Source organism: Poecilia reticulata, chromosome 6 (assembly GCF_904066995.2).
Source record: "Poecilia reticulata chromosome 6, P_reticulata-male-v2, whole genome shotgun sequence".
NCBI lineage: Eukaryota > Metazoa > Chordata > Actinopteri > Cyprinodontiformes > Poeciliidae > Poecilia > Poecilia reticulata.
Window position 1 is genome coordinate 2870854 of NC_088835.1, and position 22575 is coordinate 2893428.

General features: G+C 38.7%; 1 protein-coding gene and 1 long non-coding RNA gene across 5 annotated transcripts in view; one reads left to right on the plus strand and one right to left on the minus strand.

Annotated features, from left to right (window-relative positions):
* The window catches only part of bcar1 (BCAR1 scaffold protein, Cas family member), a 98126-nt gene that overhangs the window by 52384 nt on the left and 23167 nt on the right, over window positions 1–22575 (plus strand). For all 3 annotated transcript variants that reach the window (XM_008410909.3, XM_008410910.3, XM_008410911.2), the window contains one exon: window positions 19690–20403. In XM_008410909.3, the coding sequence (XP_008409131.1) occupies window positions 19690–20403 (714 nt within the window). The remainder of the gene's footprint in view (window positions 1–19689; window positions 20404–22575) is intronic.
* On the minus strand, window positions 12681–18593 carry LOC145551894 (uncharacterized). Of its 2 annotated transcripts, XR_014087760.1 has the most exons (5): window positions 18510–18593; window positions 14443–14490; window positions 14237–14355; window positions 13201–14100; window positions 12681–13080 (listed from the first exon to the last, which is right to left on the minus strand). It is a non-coding gene; the product is annotated as an uncharacterized LOC145551894 (long non-coding RNA). The 2 variants fall into 2 exon arrangements; XR_014087759.1 differs by lacking the exon at window positions 18510–18593 and having other exon boundaries at window positions 14443–15053.

A 22575-nucleotide genomic window follows, 5' to 3' on the forward strand; every position in this document is an offset into this window, starting at 1 on the left:
GACAGGTTTTTATCTCTGATGTGTAAGTACTGGTACGGAAAGCCCTTAAATATGTGCTGCTGCGTGAGTCTTCTGTCATATGTTGAACACAATCATTTCCAAATGGGTTGTTGTTTTATGGAATGGACAATTAAGAGATCCTGACAGTGTGATAAGTGGAATCAAAAGTCCAACAGTTTGAGGGTATTAAAACAAAAATATATTGTGAAAATATATTCTAACAATATTAAACATTTTCGGTTTGAGTTGCTTTAGTTTAGGTGTATGTTTGAGCTGGTTAGTTTCCACAACTCCAAGGATGGATTTCAATTTTCAACAAGCTGAGGGTGAAATTATTTCACTGATGTAAGGGTCTGGGAATTACTACCAGGGCTTAAATGCTGGAGGTGCTTGAGCACCTACCCTTTTTGCTCCTTGTCCCCAAGTGCCCTTTTGGTCAAATTTAAATTTTTTTATTTTTTTTATTATTTTTTTGTATTATTATTTCCTAAGCCCTCTTCTGATACATAATAACATGTACTAAAATTATTTATTTTTTGTTGGGGGGTTTTTTGTACAACATAATAAGCCCACCGGTCACCTTGTTACCTTTGACCTTTTGCCCATGACGCATAACGCAGTTGCCTCTCGCGCAGTGAGATAAAGCGGCTAACTGGAGCTCAACGTAGCGAACGTTCCAGATTACAGAACAGTTTTTGGTGAATTAAAAAACATTTTTGGTGAATAAAGTGGAGTAGACCCGCTACTTGTCAGATGACGGAAAACATTGTAGTATCGTTTCTGCTTCAGCTCGGAGTCGCGGTTTAAGCAGAGAGGTAATGAAATACAACAGACACTGACAGGCCTCTGCATCTGCCTTTCTCTGAAGAACTACTGAGCGGGAGGAGACAGCCAGGTGAGGAAAAACTGTTCTTATCTATCAATTCAGTATTTTTATCATATTGACATTAGGCTCTTGTTGATGTGCTATTAGCTAGCAAAGTAAGATAACTAAAGAGCTTCTTCCCTCTATCGTTAATGATATCAGTCATTCTTCAGTATTGCTTATGCAATAAGGGCACATCGCCCGTCCAAAACCGATCATCTCCATAATGGATATATGTCCGATCTTCTAATTTCCTTTGCTACATAATGTACATTTCATTTATTCTAGCGTTAGATAAATGTATTTTGAAGGAGAATAACACTTAAGTAAAAGTCCAACAAGGGTATTAATTTAGAATTAAAAATAACTCACTCTGAATTACCATGTATTAAGAGAGGAAAAATTATTCTAAAACTTTAAAAACCTTTTGACTCGTTATATTCTCTCTATGCCCGGATTCAGAAAAATACTGTGCGCAAAGACTGAGGTCACACAGAGATGACAGTGTCACAATAATCAGCATTTATTCAAGACAGATGCATACCATCACCAGAAAAGCACATCACAAAACATCAGAAACCTCAGAGCACAAACGACACATGAATTGACCTGAGAAAAGGAAAAAGACAAAAGATGGAAACGACAAACAGACAGCAAAGACGTCTTTGGAGAATTGCAAGCGCAAATCTGATTTGTTACTCTGTGTGGAAAGTTTTATCTCGTTTTCTTTAATTTATTCAAATAAGGCGTATCTTTGCTCATCCAACCAGAACCTGTCTCTGACCCTCTCTCTGAAGCTATTTGCTCCCATTGTCTAAGGAGAGCTTCTCCGAACTCCTGCTGGTGTATGGCCTTCACAGATCAGTGTGAAAAGCTAGAACTTCCTACTGATTGTTTCCCAGACAGACAAAGGGCAGATCAGAGATAATGGCAAACAATCTGCTTTAACTACAGGTAAAATAAAGATCATTAGGCCAGAATAAGTTATACATTTTAAAACTATAATTAGGCTATTTCAATCAAGTCATGTTAAATTTTAAAACTAGCTTATTTTAAATATATTTTCTTAACACATGATAGATATAATGTATGTAATAAAAGTGTCATTACTGAAGGGGATTAACAATGCATTAACAATTAAATTTTTGCTTTTGTTTTATTCTGCAGTTCCACGTTAAAGTTTGATTCCACTCCACTGCAGCAAACAGGCAGCTCTTGTTTTATAGATTACAGTCCACTTAAAGGTTGCATTGTGCCCTTATATTTTTAATAGTGTAATTCTGTGAAGACAAAATATGTCTGGTGGTCGAGCTCTGATTTACATGTCCTGCTAAATTGCATGTTTGAATATTTCAATACTTTCCTATAACAAAATAGACCTGCAGAAAGAAATTACTAATAAAATATCTTACATATGCATAGGTGTATGCTTTATATAGAGATTTTCCTTAGCTTTGATTGTATTTCTCACAATTTTGTTATTTATCATTGTTTATTAAACTCTGAAAGCTGAGTGGTTTTGTTAATATTCTGTCCTAGAATGCGGTAAGATGTGCCCTTTTTTTTTTGAGCACCTGCCCCTTTAGTGGCCTCTGCACGGGCCTGCATAGGAGTATCTTTCCAGAGATTATCAGTATCAGCCGGTGTTTGGGGAAAAAAAAAAAAAAGTAATTCCCGACTTTGTGCAATGAACTTTTCTCCGCTGCTCACAAAGAATGATCTGTTTATTGCTCTTTTAATTCTGCATAATAGACTTGGTAAAAGCAGGAGAAGGGGGGGGGGTCAATAATTGTCGTGAATATAGCTGATAAAGCCTCCAAGTAGTTGTGAAGCGTTTTGAGCTTACTTCACTATGACGTCACCGCGACTTGTCGACATCGACTCGATTCTTATCATGATTTAGTCGACCTTAAAAAATATGTAGTCTTCAACCCCTGATATATACATATATATATATATATATATATATATATATATATATATATATATATATATATATATATATATATATATATATTGGCAGGTTTTATCCTGCCAATTCCGATCACCCATGAGGGCTGATCACCATACCGATTACATAATTATTATTTTTTTAATCATAGGCACTACATTATGTGAAAAAAGGAACCATGAATTCACCTTAATTTAGACAAAAACTTGTTTTAATAACTTTTTCCAAGAAGAAAACAAAGCAAAACAGACATTTTGCAAATTGTACTATCGGTAATACTATCTTTAACAGACTGAAAACATATAAAGGCCCTGAAGAGGCTAAATAATGCAAAAAGTCCAAATAAAACCTCCCAACATTGCCAAAAAATTCAAGTATAAAACTTAACATTCAAAGGCAAATACAGGTGCCATTACAATCAACAATCCTGAGTTACTGAATGAAAACCTTCTGATAGCATGGCGGCTAGCTGATTACTGCTAGCTCTGAGTGGCTGTTTCTGAGTAATTATGACTGAGTAATTATGCAGAACAGGGAGGAGGCAGAGGCGATAGATTCTTTTTTCAGATATTGTCTGTCTCATATTAGGACGGCGAAAGTTTTAATACGTATGTAAATTTTTTTATTATTTTTTTAAGTTAGATGCTGCAGCTTTAAGTAGAGGTTCGGTGTGAGAGTCACTACCAGGTGAAGCAGAAGCGGCGCTCCGTCTCTGAAATATTACTACTACTTAAGTTGTACTTAAGTTGTACTTAAGTAGTACTTAAGCGCTACTTATATGTTAATGTACTTTTTTTGGACAAACTTAAGTAGTACTTAGTGTACTTTAAATGCGTTTTCGCACTGCAAGGAACGGTACGGAACGGTTTCAGCAGCCGGCGCTCCGCCCGGTCCTCCGCGGCTCAAGCTTCGCCTCCGTACCCTTCCAGTGTATTTAGTCTCACCTGTTGTCTGTGTTCCTCGTCGGATCCTTGTCATAGTCACATCCTTGTGTGTTTGATGCGTGTCGCTCACATTAGTACTGATAAGTGCTGTGTCGACTCTGCTCTCGTTTCCAGTCATGTATTTTCAGTTGCTACCGGTACTTAGTTTTTGTTAGTCTTCTGCCGTGCTGCCTGAACTGGACTGTCTTGAGTACTATATTATTAAACATATCATCATCTTCACCATACCTGGGGCTCAGCGTTTCTCCTCACCATTTCCACCCACCAATCCTGACAAAAACGGCTTAAGTGCACTGTTTTAAATGTAATAAAAATGTGCTTGATTAGTATTTTTTGAGTGTACTATTTTAGTGATTGAATTAGATTTAACATATTTTGTATTTTAACTATATTGTAAATACATATTTAATATATTAGTAGTGTGATTATATTATGCTACAAATACACTTTTGGTTTATTATAATTGCTAATGAAGTACACTTTTTTACTTAATGACTTTTATTATTCTTCTTTGCCACTTTGTACATTACATGCTTCATACACACATCAGTAGTGCCAACACATCAGGTTACCAGAACACAGAAGGATCCATTACAACACACTTTACAGGTGAAACTAATTAGGCTACATTGTGCTTTCAATATATTACCATTTTGGTAACACTTTATTTGATGGGGTGTGCATAATAAGACTGACATGACACTGTCATAAACATAACATAAAACCTTTCATCCAACTTTTAAAGCAACTTCTCAATAAAATTGGCGTTACTTACTGAATGACAATTCATGACATTGTTGGTATGTTCCTAACAGGAGTTATATCATGTTTATGACAGCATCATATCAGTCTTATGCACACCCCGTCAAATAAAATGTCACCCACATTTTTTCAAGAGCCAATATACTATAACAGAATTGTACAAATTGACAATACATTCAAAGTTTACAGCCAACATGTTTATGAAAATTAACACAATAAATCAATAGATACACTTTAGTAGCGTTTCTCAACGTGGGCGTTCAGGGGACAGCAGGGGGCGCTGGGGAAAATTTTAAAAAAGGGAGGCGCTGCGATTCCTTTGGATTGCTCAAAGGTAAACTTTACACCTTAAATGCACAACAATACCAGTTTAGACTTTTAGCTGCTTGATAAAACTGTACTGTGTAACATTAAAACATGCCTGGCTACAACTGTATAATGGTAGCTCTCCTCTTCAGTGCATTTGTAGCTTCTTGGCATAGTTCCGCTCCTGCTAGTAGCTTCACCGCGTCAATTCAGCGTTACACCAGCTGATGGCGTTGCTGTGATTCACTTGTCTGGTATCTCATTTTCAAATATTTTATGTTTTATTGAGGATTTTTATACAAATGTTTTGGCAGCAGGGGCGTGGTAAAAGGGTGAAAGTGATGACAATTCTAGGAGCCCTGACCAACAGGGCCCCTAGAAAATAAATGTAATTATTTATTTTTTGTTCATAGAAATAAAAATAAAAAATCGGGGGCCTGTCAATTACAAAATTAATCATATTGTATTTTCAAAGATTGTTTTTAGCAGTAAAAATTTAATATTCCCACTCCCAGATCATAAAACACACATCCATATTTGCCCTGTAATCCCCCCACGTTAAATGGTTCGTTCGTGCTTGGAGCGTTTCACCGTGACGCTGTTCAGCAGCAGTCAGTGGAAGACATGAACGATTGTGGCAGTTATTATGCTGCTAAGAAAAGTAATAAAGTAAGTTTTCTAAAAAAGAGAGAGGGAGAGAAAGAAAAAGGCAAGAGTGTTAATTTATAACCCAGTTTTTCTCCAAAAGAGGTGGGTAGACTGCGAGATTATCAACCAATTAGCATAATTAGCTTAGCTACAGACTGCTGTTTGCCTCCATTTCATTAACATTTAATGAATTAAGGAAATAAATTACCAACATATTCATATATTTAACTTGTCCCTTGTACCTTTACCACTTAACAATAGGTGAGTCAGTCAGCAGCAGTTATTACCCACGTCCCTCCTGTCCCATCCTCTCCTGCGTGAAATTAAAGCTGCAGAATGTAACTTTTATATAAATATATTTTTTCCACATATTAACTGTCATTATGTTGTGACCGTATGATATGAGGTAATCTGTGAAAAATCTATTTCCTCTGCCTTCTCCCAGTGCTAGAAACAAAAAGTCAGTGACAGAAGAGTTTTAGTGCTGTCAATCAATGTGTATGTATTAGAGAGAGTTTGTGTGTGTTGAACTCTTTTTCTGGTGTTTAAATGGTTTTATAGTTCAAAATGACCCATAAGACAATCCTTGGACCCTAGTCCAAGGATTTCTTTTTGTTTATATTTCCACATGGAAATATAAACAAAAACAAAGTGTCACTTTTTTAATGATGGGGTCAATTTAGAAAAAGTAATTAAATTTCAAGTCGGAAAAAGATAGCTTAGGGTATTTTTTCTGCAGCTAAACATGCTACTGGGTCACTTTTGACCCGCAAGACAACACAAAGGTTAATAAAGTTACGTACGTTTTGATAAGGAGTCAGAGTGCTGCTGGTCTCAGCGTCCTGACGGCGTTCAGTTTGTCATCTAATGCCGAAATCGACTCAAAACCTTCCGTGGTCGACGTGTTGCACTCCTGCTCTAGCAAAGCACGAAGGGTTCAGAAACAATATGAAATTGGAAAAAAGCTACTTATTAATGGATTAAGTTGTGTTTTAGATTGTTCTTGAAAAACTAATCAGTCACGGCTGATTAGTGGGTGCTCTCACTGCTGCACAGTGAACCCATTGATTTTTTTACAGCAGACAGCCGCTCCTCTCTCTTGCAGGTACTGCGTCCCCCGCTAAATCTTTTAGGGGTACGCAGTACCTGACCCTACACGCCTACTTTCACCCTTGATTACTACCAATAATAGACTCAATTGGTGTAAGCTTACGATGTATAACTTGCACATACTAACATTTTTAAGCTTTAAAAACTTTACTTTTTTGAGGCAGTGAGTTGGCTTTTTTTTTTAACATAAGGTGAAGTAATTAGATTTTTTTTTTTTAAATGAATACAAAGGAAATACATGGATAGAATCTGTTTTGTGAATTTGAAACTGTGACTTTCTCAAACCATGGTGTACCTTGCCAGCACACAAATTTTGGTACCCAAAATTTATACCCATTTGGTCCATGACAAACACTTACAAAAACCTCAGTCAGAATAATAGTAAAAATATCTACTCTATTAGTAAATACAGAACTGACGACCTAAGCCTGCTCTTAAAATGATGTTTTTGTGCATGATTTGCCTGTGGTGTCTTGCCAGCAGCTTAGCTGTCAGCACTAGGGTTGTTAATGAAAATGTAGCACACATAAATACCTCGCTGTGTTGTCTGCTAACTGGTTAAGCAATACCAGGCCACTCCCACTGGAGCCTACACAGTCCTGGTCTGTATTCCTCCTGTTAGTCATAGCCTGAGGCATGATTTTTTTTTCAGATGGAATTATCGCTCATCAAAACAAATCTGGATCTGCCTGAAAGGAACAAAAATCAGTGTCTGTAGGTAAAATCCACACTGCGAGCTCCTATTTAAACACATCTCACCTCCTGCCATGATGGACATTGTTCAAGACTTTGACAATCAAAAATGTATAGTTAATAGTGTTAGAGAAATGAAAGATAACATAGTTAAACATGTTTCTACTTTTGCATTTGTTGATGTGGAGCTCTGTTCATGCATCCTCAGTTTGTGTGTGAAACCGGAGAGATTAACAGCCTGGGCTAAATTCCTTGTGTGTCAGATTTCTTGGGCAATAAAGCTAAGAAAAGTAACAGAGCTCTTCTAGCACCGTATCCCTGTAAGGAGGGTTTAAGACTTAGTTTCCTAAAGCAATACCTGTCCAGCTGCAGCTGGATGAAACATTCTGTCATGGAACAAATCAGCCGTGCGCTCACAAATATTTCTCAAGATCTGACGTGCCTAGACAGGAAAGAATGAGGGGGAGGGAAGAATGGAGCGCAGCAGCAAGAGAGCCACACATCAGACTCGTCTCCTCTCAGAGACTGTCAGCTCCTGCTCCAAAGATTACTATCTGCAGAGAATAAGTATGCTGCTAATGTAAGCAGAATGTTTGTCAGCAGGTTTGGCTGATGTGATTTACTGACTGTGGTTGTGGACTGAGATCTGATCCTGACTCTGAGCAAATTTAGCGTAGCTCCTGTTAGTGAAAACTGGGGGGAGGGGGAGTGCTAAATGGAAATGTATTCATCATATTTAAACTGAAAGGCTTTGGGATTTTTTGTTTCATTTTGCTTGACAGTCTACTGGTGGTGGGTTTCAGTGGAACCAGGTAGACATCTAGAGAAGAAATCCAATTCTCCTGTCTCTGATATCAGTCAGATATAAGTTACACATGATTGGGTAATGAAATATAAAATAACATGATATTCCCATATCAGCTATTTTCATATCCTGATAAAGATGTAGAAATAAAAATACATGAATGTCTAATCACAGCAGCCACTCAGTCCTTCACTGCTGAGTTGATTTATTCAGTCAGGAAAGGAAATGCATTAATAATAAACACTGATGTTTCCATTTGCAATGGGAGGAAATAACAGCTGTTTTTCTGGTATCACTTCCAAACAGCCGTTTAGCAAGTAGACCGAGGCTGATGGAGACCGTTTGCTGATCACTGCTGTTCTTTGTTATTATCTTTGTTTTTTTTCATCCCAGCCTACCAGGTTGGGTTGAAGGGATAAAAGTTGCTCCTTATCCAGCCTCAGTTGTTAGTTTTCGATGTTTTAAGCTTCTGGCTGTGGATAAGGGCAGCCTTCAGAAAGCAGTCATATTTGTGTAGCAGTTTCCTGACTTCTCAGAATCAACACATACCTGAATGACGTTCCCTCATATTTTACGTGTCCGTGTACAGATGACAATATATATATATATATATATAGTACAGTGAGCAGAATATCATGTATATTGCACCACATTTCCTATGTCCAAAGTGACCAGCAGAGGCCTGGTGCATAGGAAAATGTGGTGCAATATTTTATGCACAACTCAGGATATATATAAATGAATGTGGCTTGAAAGTAGGGCTGTAGTGATACAATAATCTCACAATATGATACACGATATTCTGCTCACTGTACGATATATATTGCGATATTCAGCAAACGATGCAATTCAATACACTTTTGCGATTTTCTGAAAGAATTTAGAGGGACAGAGTGGTTTTGGTGACATTTTGTCACTGTTATAGAGTTGGATTGAATTAATTTAACTGAAAACTGATTAAAAGCACCAACTACACAATACCTGGCTCTGGCTGGACATGGACACAGACTTAAAGTCGACAGCTGGACAAAATGAATCAAAGTAGTAGTGAGAAAGCATGTTTCTTTTAATTGAAACAGTACAAACTGTAGCTTTCATGCATTTGTAAAGTAAATAAAGTGCACCAAGTACCTGCTCTGAATAGTTTGATACCTTTTTAACCTTGACACTGAACATCTCAAGGACTTTCTCTAAGCCTGATGACCGAATCACTCTCCCGGCGAAGCGAGCAGTGAGTGAGCAAGGTGACAGTTGGATGTTACGATACTTGCGGATGAATATCGATTTTTTTCTAGGAAAGAAAATATTGATATATATTGCAAAATCGATATTACACAGCCCTACATGAAAGTGTGCAGTATTCTACACGATCTTTGACCTGATGGGAAAACATGCAAGGTTTTCAGTGGACAATAACAAACAATAAAGCACCAAAACTCTCTCAGGTTCACTGAAATCTGACTCCATTCAGTGATATTTAACCCAGGGAGAATGAGGAAAAAAAGTGTTTTTTCATCATTTTAATTTTCCATTGTTTTAACTTAAGCAAAGAAACAGAACCACAGTTATCCTCATACAGGTAACACCCCCACACACTGAAGCTCTTCTGCTTAATGATGAAATATGATAGAACAGACTGTATAGCAAAGATCATCAAGGATCACTGCTAAATTGTGTATTTCCTCAAAAATTGCAAAGAGAAAAAAAACAAACATAATTTCCTCTTTATCATGTAAGAAAAAAAGACACTTCCAGAAACTCAAACATCCAACCCCTCCTGTGGCAAGGCAATGTTTGTCCCCAGGTGTCAAATAGGAGGCAAGAAACAAAGGATCTTAGGCTACACACACACACACACACACACACACACACACACACACACGCTCCATCTCTCCCCCACCTCACACAAACACATATGCTCAGATGAGCAACCTGTCTTCATTGAACTTGCTCCACCAGCTGTTCACATTACTCTCTGTTCAGTGAACACCTGTTTTCTCATGTTATAAAACAGATTTCTGCCCTAGACATCATTACACAGTAAATACACTCTAAATTAATTCTTTATTCATTTTTTTTATGTATTCATGTTTTAAAGGGGCAGTATTATGTAGATTACAAAGTCAAAAAACATTTTTAAGTCACATTGTACATACAGAATTTTTATAACAACTGAAGGCAACACAATTACACTCCAAGAAATAATCTTGTAAATTTACAGTAACATACTGGCAGCTATAGACGCCAGAAGTTTACTGTAAATGCACAGTAGCTGTACCGTAATTAATCCTGACAGCAGATTACCGTCAATGCAAGTACGGTACGGATACTGTGAAATAACGGTAAACTTCTGGCGTCTATAGCTACCAGTAGTTTACCGTTTTTTTAAAGAACGGTAAACTACTGGCGTCTGTAGCTGCCAGTAGTTTACAGTTCTTTCGAAAGAACGGTAATCACCGTTTTTCTGAAAGAACGATAAAAAAAAATGCTGGTACCTACAGACGCCAGTTTTTTTTTTTTTTTTCCACCGTTCTTTCAGAAAAACGGAGAAAAAAAAGCTGCCGTCTGTAGATACCAGTATTTTACTGGAAATGTACCTTTTCAATCCTGTAATTACCTTTTAAAGTGTTAAATACTGTAATGACGCCAACACACCGCAGGTGTAGTACCGCCAACAATATTTATTAGGCTGCAGCTGCTCCTCTAACAAATCGTTACACACAACTCACAACTGAATAGCTTCACTGCTAACACACACTGAACTCTCCGCTCTTCCGGTGTTGTCAGATCCCGCTCCCCTGATGCTTTCGCCCACATGACAGGTCCATCACATGTGAGTGGAAGTCAGCAGAGTCAGATGGGGGGAACCCCATAACACTCTACACATAACAGTGTTCACAATGCAACTTATAACAAATACACATAACCATAAGGATCCCAGCAGAACTAAAATAGAGAATCGTTAAAATACTACGGTGGTCGACAGGTGCAAACGCGCAGCAAACAAAGACGCAAACAAAAAAGAAATGCAAAAACATATGTAAAAATAAGTGTTACAGACCACTAGAGCTTTGTGTCCGAATTCAGGGTCTGCATCCTTTCAAGCTCATTCTTCCATGGGCTTGAGAAACGACCCGGTCTACGGAAGAGGGGTCCTGCAAAGGCAGAGAGCATTGCAGAGAAGCTGTGGCCTTCAGCCTAGCCTCCACCTCGGCGTTATGTTGCTTAGCAGCCGTGACACAACATGATTTAAACAATGTTTGTAGGCGAGAATGTAGATATATAAATCTCACATTTCTGCTCGGTTCGTCAGTGCATCACCTAATTGCAATATCTGTCCGACGTTTTCGGTGACGTCTGCTCCCACTGTATCAACACGCAGCTCCCCTCACCTGCTGCCAGCTTGTCCAGGTTTAGCATACCAAGGGAGAACACCCGACTCATTTAGGCTTTCCCAAATGACAGTTAAACACAGATATTAAGTCAAATAACATCTAGTTGGAATATTTTGGTTCACTAAAATATTTCATTTATTGCTGAGTAAATCGGTTTGACTGATTAAAGTTAAGCCTAATAACAATAGTTTTATTAAACTGTATTGTCTTACCTGAGATTTGGAGAGTTTGAAAAGGGATTCTTTGCTTACATTCCTTGTGTAAATGTGCTATACGTGTTCGAACATTTTAGAATCAGACTAACAGATTTTTTAAAATATACAGCAGCCTTTATTACAAAAATGAAGAGAAATACAGAAATCAGGAGAAAAAACAACATACTCCGAGCCTGTTTTTTTTCCTTCCGCTGTGTGATACATGTTGCCACGGTTACTAAGCAACATAACGCCACGGTAGAGGCTAAGCAGATATATAAATCTCTTTTTTTTTTTACAGCTTAAAAAAAAAAAAAAAAAAAAAAGTAAGCTACAGCTTCTCTTCCAGTCGTTGAGGACCCAAAGATGCAAAACCTGACTTCGGACACAGCTGTTCTTTGTTCGACTCCCCCTAGTGGTCTGGATCACTTCTGTTTTCAGCATTTTTTTGTTTGCATCTCTTTTGTTGCATGTGTTTTTCTCGTCTTTGCTGGGTGTTTGTACCTGTTGGCCACTGTAAAACACAGTGGTGAAAGCAAATATAGCTTCAAATACTGGCGTTCCAGTATTTTTACTGTGATTTTAGTTTTACTACTGCATTCACTTTATGGGTAAGCTACTGCCAAGAAAACTGTAATGCTACTTTTTAAAGTACAGTCTTAGTTTTACCATGGAACATTAATACCTAAACCAGTGTAAGCTTCTTAGAAGTGCTACAATTGGTGCGGTTCTAAAATGCATAATGTGCATAATCATAACTTCACATAACACAGAAGAGGATGTAGTTTACTGTAAGTGCACAGTAGCTGTACCGTATTTAATCCTGAAGAGGATGTATCACATCCCTAACCCTGTGTTATGTGAAGTTCTGATTATGCAGATTATGCATTTTAGAACTGCACCAATTGTTGCACTTCTAAGAAGCTTACATTGGGTTAGGTATTAATGTTCTATGGTAAAACTAAGACAGTACTTTAAAAAGTAACATTACAGTTTTCTTTGCAGTAACATTCAGAACAGAATTTTTATTTAAAGGCACCACTATGCCTCAAACCACATATATTTCCAGTATATTCAAACATTCAAAACGAATAACATAACTATTCCTCTGAGAACTGGTAAAAAATAGGCCTTCAAAGTTAATATATAGTTTCACTAACACTGGAATAAAAATTGAAGACTTTCAGTTTACAGCGACATAAACTGGATTTAACTCATTAATTTCTACAATCTTATGAACATAAAAACACAGTTCTAAAAGAAATATCCATGCTTTGGTTATCATTAAGCAAATCAATGAAAAAGGACTTCTAAAATTCAACATGGCTGAAATAATGTGGAATTCTAGTATTAACAGGGTTTAAAATGTGAACTATTAATGGTTTTCAAGAGTCCAAGTGGCACTTACTTTATTAGATGCAGATGAAGGCACCGTCCAACATGGAAAAAGAAAAGACAATACAATTTAGATCCTGAATAATATGGAAACAGAAATATTTCAAAGAAAAGAAAAGGACAACAACTAACCTGAATGATATGCCACTCAAAGTTCATCAGGTTTTTGATGAGGATGGAAACCTGAACATTGACTATCACTTTGGTCTTTCCAGTGTTTTTGGATACCATCTTCCCATGACCGGCTTTTGTGCCCCTTTCTGGGTTAATCCCAATGAAGCGACTAAAAAACAAAATCAAAAATGGGAAAACTCACAATATAAATAGTGTAGCATTCTGAATACAGCTGGTACAATATATAAATAAAGCTGTTTTTAATTACGTAAAGAGAAAACATCACCACCTTTGTCAAATGTCAATCATAACTTGCTTTAAAACTTTTAAATAATGTACTTGTATTTTGCACATTGTAAAAAAAAAATAAAAAAATCATAGGAACGGTTTTCCGTTGAATGAACCCCAAAGTCTTGGCTGCCTCATGATGATATTGGAGGTTGAAGATGTAGAAGATGGACAACGCTGTCCTGTCTGGATTGTCAGCTGGACCCTCTCAAAGACAATATGGCCTTCAATGCTGACCATGCAGAAAACTACTTGCCACAGGGACTGTAATAAACCAAGTCCTTAATTGGAAGAACATAAAACAAATCCTCTCATTGATACAGTATACATTTAAATGATCATCATAATAAAGAGTGTCCACTCTGCCAGGTAAACTAAAAGCAAGGATCTTAAACTCCTCAATTGTTGTGCAAGTCACATCAATGTTGAAAACTGTAGGCTGGATTAATTTACAGAAGTTTGCACTGAAGGTGAAGAGTGCTTTAAAAGTTCATTAAAAGCTACCTTGGATGATCTTGTGATCACTGATGATGAAGTGTCTTTGGTGCTCCTCTTGTTTTCACCAACATGCAGGAGGAAGGGCTGTCCTGGTTGCATGGCAATGAGGAAGGCTTCAACACTGGCTTGCATCTTTGACATAATGATAAGAAAACGAATAATAAAAATTATTAAATATATTTAGCAGCACAGCTACATTCAGATAGCAAACAAAGCCAATGAGAAAGTGGTTCTACAAAGAAGTAGGATCATTAGAATAACCACATACCTGCACATATCTGAAAACATGGTCCACAGTTTGACATGAGCTGTTTTGGATTCTTCTTGTGGCCTTTGGATGTAGGACGAAGCACATGAACCAACAGAAGAATGCCTGGTTTTCCCAGCCTGGAGGGACAACAGGATAAATAGCAGACACATTAGGATAATAAATAAACATTTTGAAGAGAAGTGAGCAAAACTAACCAGACCCACCAAAATACTTTGTCCACCCGGTTTACCCTGTAGAGCATTTTTCACCACCTACAACATAAAGCATAAAAATGTCAGAAATAATTACCATGAACACAACTCAGACATTAGGCTGTTTGACTGGATACAAATTAGTCAGCTTATAGAAACATTCTGGACAGCATTTCTTCTGCCAACCTGTCAGATGAAATGTGCTGAAGTCATCATAACAGGCTTCAGTCACTAACATGACATAGTAATGAAGAAAAAAAAAAAGAGTCAGCCAATATTATTATTTATTATCATTATTATTTATAAAGACAAAAACATTTTTGGCTTAACTTTGATCGCATAGATCCAACCACCGGTCCAGCACAGCCACTCTCCCCATTATGCCATCTATAGCCGAAAACTTCAAGAAAACGACTCCGCAGCTAAATACCGTTAACTCAAACGGCCTTTCTGACAGTTGTAATGTTCGTTTAACCACCCGACACCCCGTGCTACACCTGCTTGGCTAGCTTTAGCTGCTAACAAAAATAATAAACCAAGGGTGCTCACGTCCAGTCCTCGAGAGCTACCGTCCTGCAACTTTTCGATGTATCTTTACTCCAACAGACCAGGATCAGCTCTGAACAGACCAGCTAACCAGCCTTTCATTTGATTCAGGTGTGCTAATTGGCGCAGGGAAGCATTTGAAAGTTGCAGGATAGCAGCTCTCAAGGACTGGACTTGAGCACCTCTGTACTGAACAGTCGTACCGCGATATCCAAAAAAATAAACTTACGTTAAGCATAAGTTGATACTCTTGCGCAAACAGAAAGTTAATGCATTCATAAAAAATAATCAAAAACATGACGATCTTAACATGAAACTTACTTTTTTAAATAGATCTTTATTGAGATACAGAATACATAACAGTATGAACGCAGCATACATTGTGGTATAATTTTTTTTTACATGTAACTAAACACAAAGCTTTTGAAGGGACAATTTTAACTTAAAACTACTTATGTGAAAGGAAAATTCCTTCATTGAAACTGTTCCTGACACCTGTCTTTTGTTTCTCTACTCAAATTTTGATAGAAAATATAGAAAGAAAGCAGTGATATTTTGCTCACTATTTTCCAGTAAGGAAAACACAATCATATGCAGAAAACACAATCTGCAAGACCAGTTCCTCTGACAGAACACAGTAACTCACTCATGATGCAGTTTCATGTAGCTAAGAGATGTACTGCTCTGAAATGTAGGCTCCTTCCTGATGAACTGACTGCAGAGATGAAGGACTTTACTTTTTCACCTCAAACAACAATTTTTTGTGACAAATAAAAAAAGTAGTTTCTCACTGCTGCATTGTGGGATACCTTGCTGGCCAACCCCCACTGTCAAATACCCTTTCACCTTATTTCAAGTTCATTTTTAAAACATGTGTACCTCAATAAGTGATCAGCTTATTTAAATCAAGTGCTTATTGTAACTATGTAAGAAAAAAAAACGTTAAATCTGTTTAATTTATTTGATTAAAGTGAACTTTATATTTAATTGCACACTCAAAAATTCACTGGACTTTAGTGTTAGCAAAACCTTGGCCAAAGTCAAGTTAGATTCACACTTTTTTTTTCAATTAATTACAAAGTTGCTTTTTACAATGTAGACATGCTGTTGTCACCATGTCTTGCTACTAGAAAATAAACTCAACAGAATGAGATCTTTATCTGCCTTGTTTTTTGTGTTTTTCTTACATTACCTGAGCTAGGTTTCAGTTTCTGAGGTATTTCTAGACCAGGCTTATCCCCATTGTGTTGTAATTAGATTATCCTCCTGTGAATAAAAACATTGCTGTTTGACTGGATACTGACTTTAGAACAAGGAAATTCTGAAACGAAATTCTAAACTTGACTGGAATGTATGAGTCACTCATGCAAAACGAGTTCTAGTAAACCTGTCAGAGGAAGGGGCAGCAGAACACACTGAAGGCCTCAGAATAACATAACAAAGGTTGATATGTGATTCATTTCCATTGCACTTCCTCTTTCTTGATGAGACGACTTTGTGTTATTTCTTTGAACTGAACTGATTTGTTCCCTTAAATTGATTCTGCGCTGCTGTCTTCTTTGTAAAACTAGTTTATTTCTGTCGTCATTGTTTACATTTTGTTAGACAATTATATGATGATGTGAGTGATATTAAAATTATTCATAATTTCCCATTTATATTAAGCCCTGAACTGCCACAGACTGCTGGAAATGGTTCAGCTACGAAAGTAAAGGCAGTTACTTGGTTTTTCTCAGACAGGCAGGACTTTCTGCTCAGGAGTCTGTATGTGAGCGTCCCTTTTTCATAGAGCCAGTACAGCCTGTACCAGTCCGTGATAACTGGGGTGGGACTCTGACGCTCAGAAGGAGTGGACATGGCTGAGGTCTGACGTGAACAACTAATATTGATTTAGTTTCAAAGGTTTCCACAAAGACTGAAGGTGTTTCTGTTTGCGCTTCGGTTTTCACACCTGTGTGTTCTATCAGCTATTCAACCATTGTGCAGATAAAACCCTGGCATCTGCATTATCACTGTGACTGTGTTAGTACAGATGATTTGCCAATCTGACAAGATGTGATCTCTCTTCTGTAACCACTGATGTCTTCGGTCAAGTAGATTTTGTTAACATGTGAATAGTTCTTAAAAACAGTTTTTTGTTCCTGTGCTGTTCTATGTCCTCAACCTGTCTCCATGACACATCTTAAACCAGGACATCTTATTTATCTGTCAGGCGTTATTGATTTTTGATACACATATACTAAATTGCATTATGGAAACTTCTTCTTATTCATTAAACAAAATGTATCAACAAAACATGTTTTCTAGCTGAGGAAGAAGTTAGGATACCCTACCCATAAAGAGCTGGTGCCACGCCCTTTGGTTAAATGAACTAGTGAGAGGCGTCTTCTTTCCATCTGCCAGCCGCTAATATTGGTAGGAGTGGAACCACTGTTACACACTCCTCACTTTAAGCTTTGTGTGTGAGGGGTACAGCCTGTTTCAAGTCACCCTCAGCATCTCATTGAGTTGAGGATCTGGACTGAGTCAGCCCAGTTCTTCCAACTTCTTAATTCAGTTCCTGATGTGTCATTGTCATGTTGCATGGTCTATTCTTGCTTCTGTTTTAACTTGTTGACTTAGACTTTCAGGTCTGGACTTGTTAGCAGGTGTTTTGAGTGTCCTCAATTAAAGTCTATTTTCCATACAATTGAATGGCTATTTTCTACTCATTTCAAGGGTTCTTTAAATCCTTTACTTTCAGCAGTACCTGGAATATTTGTCTCCCTTTGTTGCTCCACCCTGCTGAGGAGACACACCAGAAAACATACATGCTCATTCAAACAGTTTTCAAACTCAAATTGAACCATAAGAAATCATAAGAAACAGATTAACATTTTTACCCACATTCTCATCTAAAGATGACTGTCATGATCCGTGTTTCTGTGTGTTTAATTTTGAGTTTTTCTGTGTGATTCTGTTCCCTGTGAGTCCTGTCTCTGCGTCTTCCCCATTGATTGTCTCCCAGGTGTGTCTTGTTCCCGTGATTACCCCGTGTGTATTTAGTCTCACCTGTTGTCTGTTCTTCGTCAGATCCTTGTCTAAGTTTGTATAACGTATGTCAGTCGTCATTTGTCTATTGCAGTTCTACGCTCCAGTAGAACTGCTAAGTCCTGGTTTGTGTTCGCTCTTATTTAGTCCTTCAAGTCAGTTGCTACCGGCATTTAGCTGTGTGCTTGTTTCCTGCCGTGCTGCCTGTCCTGGACTCCAAGCATTATATCATTAAATCATCATATTCATCATCTTACCTGGGTCTCAGCGTCATCTCCTCACCATCAACCACACCCCATTATGACAGAAAGATCCGACCACTAGCGGTGAGGAACGCGACTTTTCAGCATGGACCCAGTAACCACCCCAGCAGCTCCACCCATTTACCCAACATGAAACATGTTGAACCTGTTTGTTCAACATGTTTCAAGAAGACCCATTTATGTCAGAATTAGTTCAAGAGCTCCACGATGAATTCCGTCAGAAGAAAGGATTCACTTCACCTGCTCCCGTTCTGTCTCTCCGCTCCGTCACTCCGTTGCCTCCTCCGCCAGTTGCAGCTTCCGCCCCAGCCGCCACGGTCAGCCAGTCTCCTCCGATAGTTCCAGCTTCCGCTCCAGCCGCCACCCCCTGCCCGTCTCCAACCGCCTGGCCGCCCGAGCCCGCTCCAGAGTTTCCTGCGTCCGCTGCTGACGTGCAGCCCCCCGAGCCCGCTGCTGACGTGCAGCCCCCCCGAGCCCGCTGCTGACGTGCAGCTCCCCTGTGCTCCTCCCGAGACTCCTAGTGCTCCTCCCGAGACTCCTAGTGCTCCTCCCGAGACTCCTAGTGCTCCTCCCGAGACTCTAGCCGGCCGTCCTGCCGGCCCTCCAGAACCTGCTGGTGCAGCGTCTCCAGCGTCTGCTCCGTCCGAGCTCGGCGTCTGCTCGGCGTCTGCTCCGTCCGAGCTCCCGGCGTCTGCTCCGCCCGAGCTCCCGGCCCTCCAGTGCCTGCAGTAGCCGGTGCTCAGCCCGAGCAATGACTAGTCGCCTTGACCACAAGAATGTTCAACCAAATGTCAAAGTGCAGCTGAAATAAAGAACTTTAACAAACTTTGGGTCTGTAAATCAGTTAAACACAATATAATATCAATAATCCTTTATTATTGATGGAAGTCCGGTCTCCATCACATCCCTATAAATAGGTTTGATTTCCAACACAAATAGAAGTGCCTCCTACCTCTTCTCACCTGTCTGACAATTTATTGACAAACCTTGATTCTTTCATAGTTGAAACACTCCAACTTCAGTGGAGTCGGTCAAAGAAAACCCATGAAAATAGTTTTTCAGACTAGAGGTCCCCAGCCTGTTCCGATTTGTGATATGTACCTTCCTCCTCAGCATTCTTTGCACTTTGACATTTATGTAAATCAGATGTTTGGTCACAGGAAACCTGTAGCAACAAAATGACTCACCCAGAGTTCAAAGGTTAATGACCACTGTTATAACCTACATTTAGAAGCAGCTTCATGCTGATACTTGTGTAAAGAGTGTTTTTATCATTTTTGTAATGGGTTATTCAATGTGTAGTAGTGATGTCTGACTACAGATCCAATGTATGACTGATTGATTTGTGCAACTTTTAATGTTATTTAATATGTTATTGATTATTTTATAATCCCAGCTGTTTGTTTCTGATTTTTGGTAGAACGTCTTGGCCAAAGCATTGTATGACAATGTGGCTGAGTCTCCAGATGAGCTCTCCTTCCGGAAGGGTGACATCATGACGGTGTTGGAGCGGGACACGCAGGGGTTGGATGGATGGTGGCTCTGCTCTCTCCATGGCCGACAAGGCATCGTCCCAGGGAATCGCCTCAAGATTCTGGTCGGCATGTATGACAGTAAGCAGCAGCAGCAAGTCACCCCTAACACACCAGATCCTGCTGTTTCCTGTGCAACCCCTCAGGTGCCGAGACCCCTCCTCACTCAAAGTGCCTACGCCAAGCCGACACTTGCCATCTCTACATCAACTGTGCCAGTGTACACAAATAAGCCCCTTCCTTCAGTTCAGTACACATCCATGCACCCGGCGTACTCAGGCCCCAATCCTGTCCAACCAAACACAGACTCTGTTTACATGATGCCCCCTTCCCATGGCCCCAAGGTGAGCTCCCAAAGTCTATATCAGGTTCCATGTGGTCCAAATGGCTCCTCACCACAAGCCCAACCTGGACCGCCTAAGAAGACCTCAGCTGTAGGCCACAGACCGTTTGAGCTGCCTGCTCAAGATATCTACCAAGTCCCCCCCTCTGTAGGCCCTGTGCTCAGTCAGGCAGCCGCTTCAGCTGGGGTGACAGGAACTGGCCAGGATGTGTACCAGGTACCTCCATCCTGGGAGAACAGCACAAAGCCACATGGCAAGGTAAGAAAGAGAAAGCAAATGGATTAAGAATTTAAAATATTGTGCTTTGCCAAAAACATTATAATATGCTTTTTGCTTTTGAATTTGAAAAGAGGAATTAATACAATGTCAAACAATGAATCTGAATAAATATGAAAGGCTAAATATAAATTGTAACTGAATTATGAAAAGCAGCATAATAGAAGAAGACATTTCATGCACTGGCTCATTTGTTTTCTCTGACCTCTATGTTCTGGGTGTTGTCAAGTTTTGATTATTGTTTAAAGTTTGAAAGAATCTAGCTGACTGCATGACTCTTGCTGACAATCGCTATGGTTTTGTCTTTAACACATGAATGGAAACAGTTAAACATGTCTGTCATGAAGGCCTTGATAAAAATGTTGAGTTCGTTTGCAGTTAGTTTAAATTTGTTTGACTTTGACTGTAATTTTTAAAATGCAAATACAATGAACAAAATTAAGTTAATTTCTAAACTCTTATCCTATGAATATGACTGGAATTTTTCTGGAACCCCAGATAAAGTTCTATAGAACAAACCATTTAGATAAGTGCTGTAAAATGTGACATCCAATCACATGTAGAACTTAACACGTTGGTAGATTAAATTGCACCACAGTGTTTTAATATTGTGAGGTCAGTACTATATTGCCCATGCCCCTGCTGCTTCACTGTCATTTTTCGCAGGATGTATGTAGAGTTTATGTAGAACTGCATCATTCTCCCTCCTATCTGTGAGACATAGTTTGGGCCCTTCTCACACCTCACATGGGTAACCTCCACCTCCTCCTCCAATTTTGGAGGTGACGGTAAAAAAGAGAAAAGACCTAAGAGAAATAAGCTCATGTCAAAGACAGAGAAGTAGAAATAGAACAAACTCCTTTTGTCTGTCTGCCATCCAGGATTTTTTTTTTTTAGTTTTTGTTTTTCCAGTTAGAAGCTGGTTAAATGTTTATTGCAGCCTCATACTGAGACTTTCATGAAGTGACTTTCAAAAGTTTTCTTAAGGACTTTATGGAAAATAAGGATCCAACTACATTTTTAAAAACATTTCTTCCTCTTTGTGTAAGAATCTCCACCCAGTTTCAAACTGAGCCAACAGTTACCTGTCTCACAGTAGAACACCCTTTGAAATTTAAAGGGGGTGTACTTTCTTTTAGCCATACTCATTAAACATGCTAATCCACATTTGCTGTTTTTAATTTGGAAAGAGCCGCAGTTGTTTTTAAGTGAGTAATGCCAGCACCTACAGAAGCATCAACATGCCAACATGGTCGGCTGAATCTAAAGTTGGAAGCAACATGTTGACAGTCAAACCGAAGTGTTTAAAGTTTTGGAAATAGTACATATTGCTATTTCAGTTAACACTTGTGCGTGCGAGGACTGAGGCAAACGTAGAGGACTGTGGAAAATGATACAAGTTTTATGTGTGTGGGGTCAGTTGGACCCCATTTCTGGACACAAGGGTTAAGATTTTTAGACTAAATATGCCAAGACCTTGACTGTTGTTCGTGTCTTTGTAACTATCCAGCTCAAACATGTTTCTTTTCGCAACATGAGAGGATCAGATAATGTTAGATGTTGTACCATTGAAGTTTGATGGTGACAGATATAGAAAAACATCAGTAAACTTCATCCAATGTTGTGATTTATGGCAAAAACATCAGCAGTTGGTTTCTGAAAATCTGTTTGACAAATCCACAAGAAAATACAAGAATTTAGTTTGAAAATGTTCACTTTAAAAAGCAGAACAATTATTTTGCATGAGACCAAACTAAACAAATGCTTCAAAATGTGTTTGTTTTGCAAAAGATTGTCCCACTTGTTAAAAGACAAAACACGACATGTTATAGGTGGATGAGGTGAAACAAAAGGATTTGTTAATTATTCAGCCTGCGTGTTTTGGTTGGATGGCTGCGTTCTTCTGTGGCAGCAGGTGACAAGCAGATCATGTGTGTATTTTAGATGTACAGCTGAGTATGTGTTTAGTGGAGGTGCTGCTGCTGCCTTACTGCCTCTGAAAATGTGATCTCATCTGTGTTTCACTGTCTGCCTCAAAGTGCTTCATGATTAATTGATATTCAGAACCCCGAAGAACTTTTTTTTCCAGTCTCCGAAAAGGAACTTAAGGGCAGACTAAGGCCTACTATATACCCTATATACCCATATACCCTT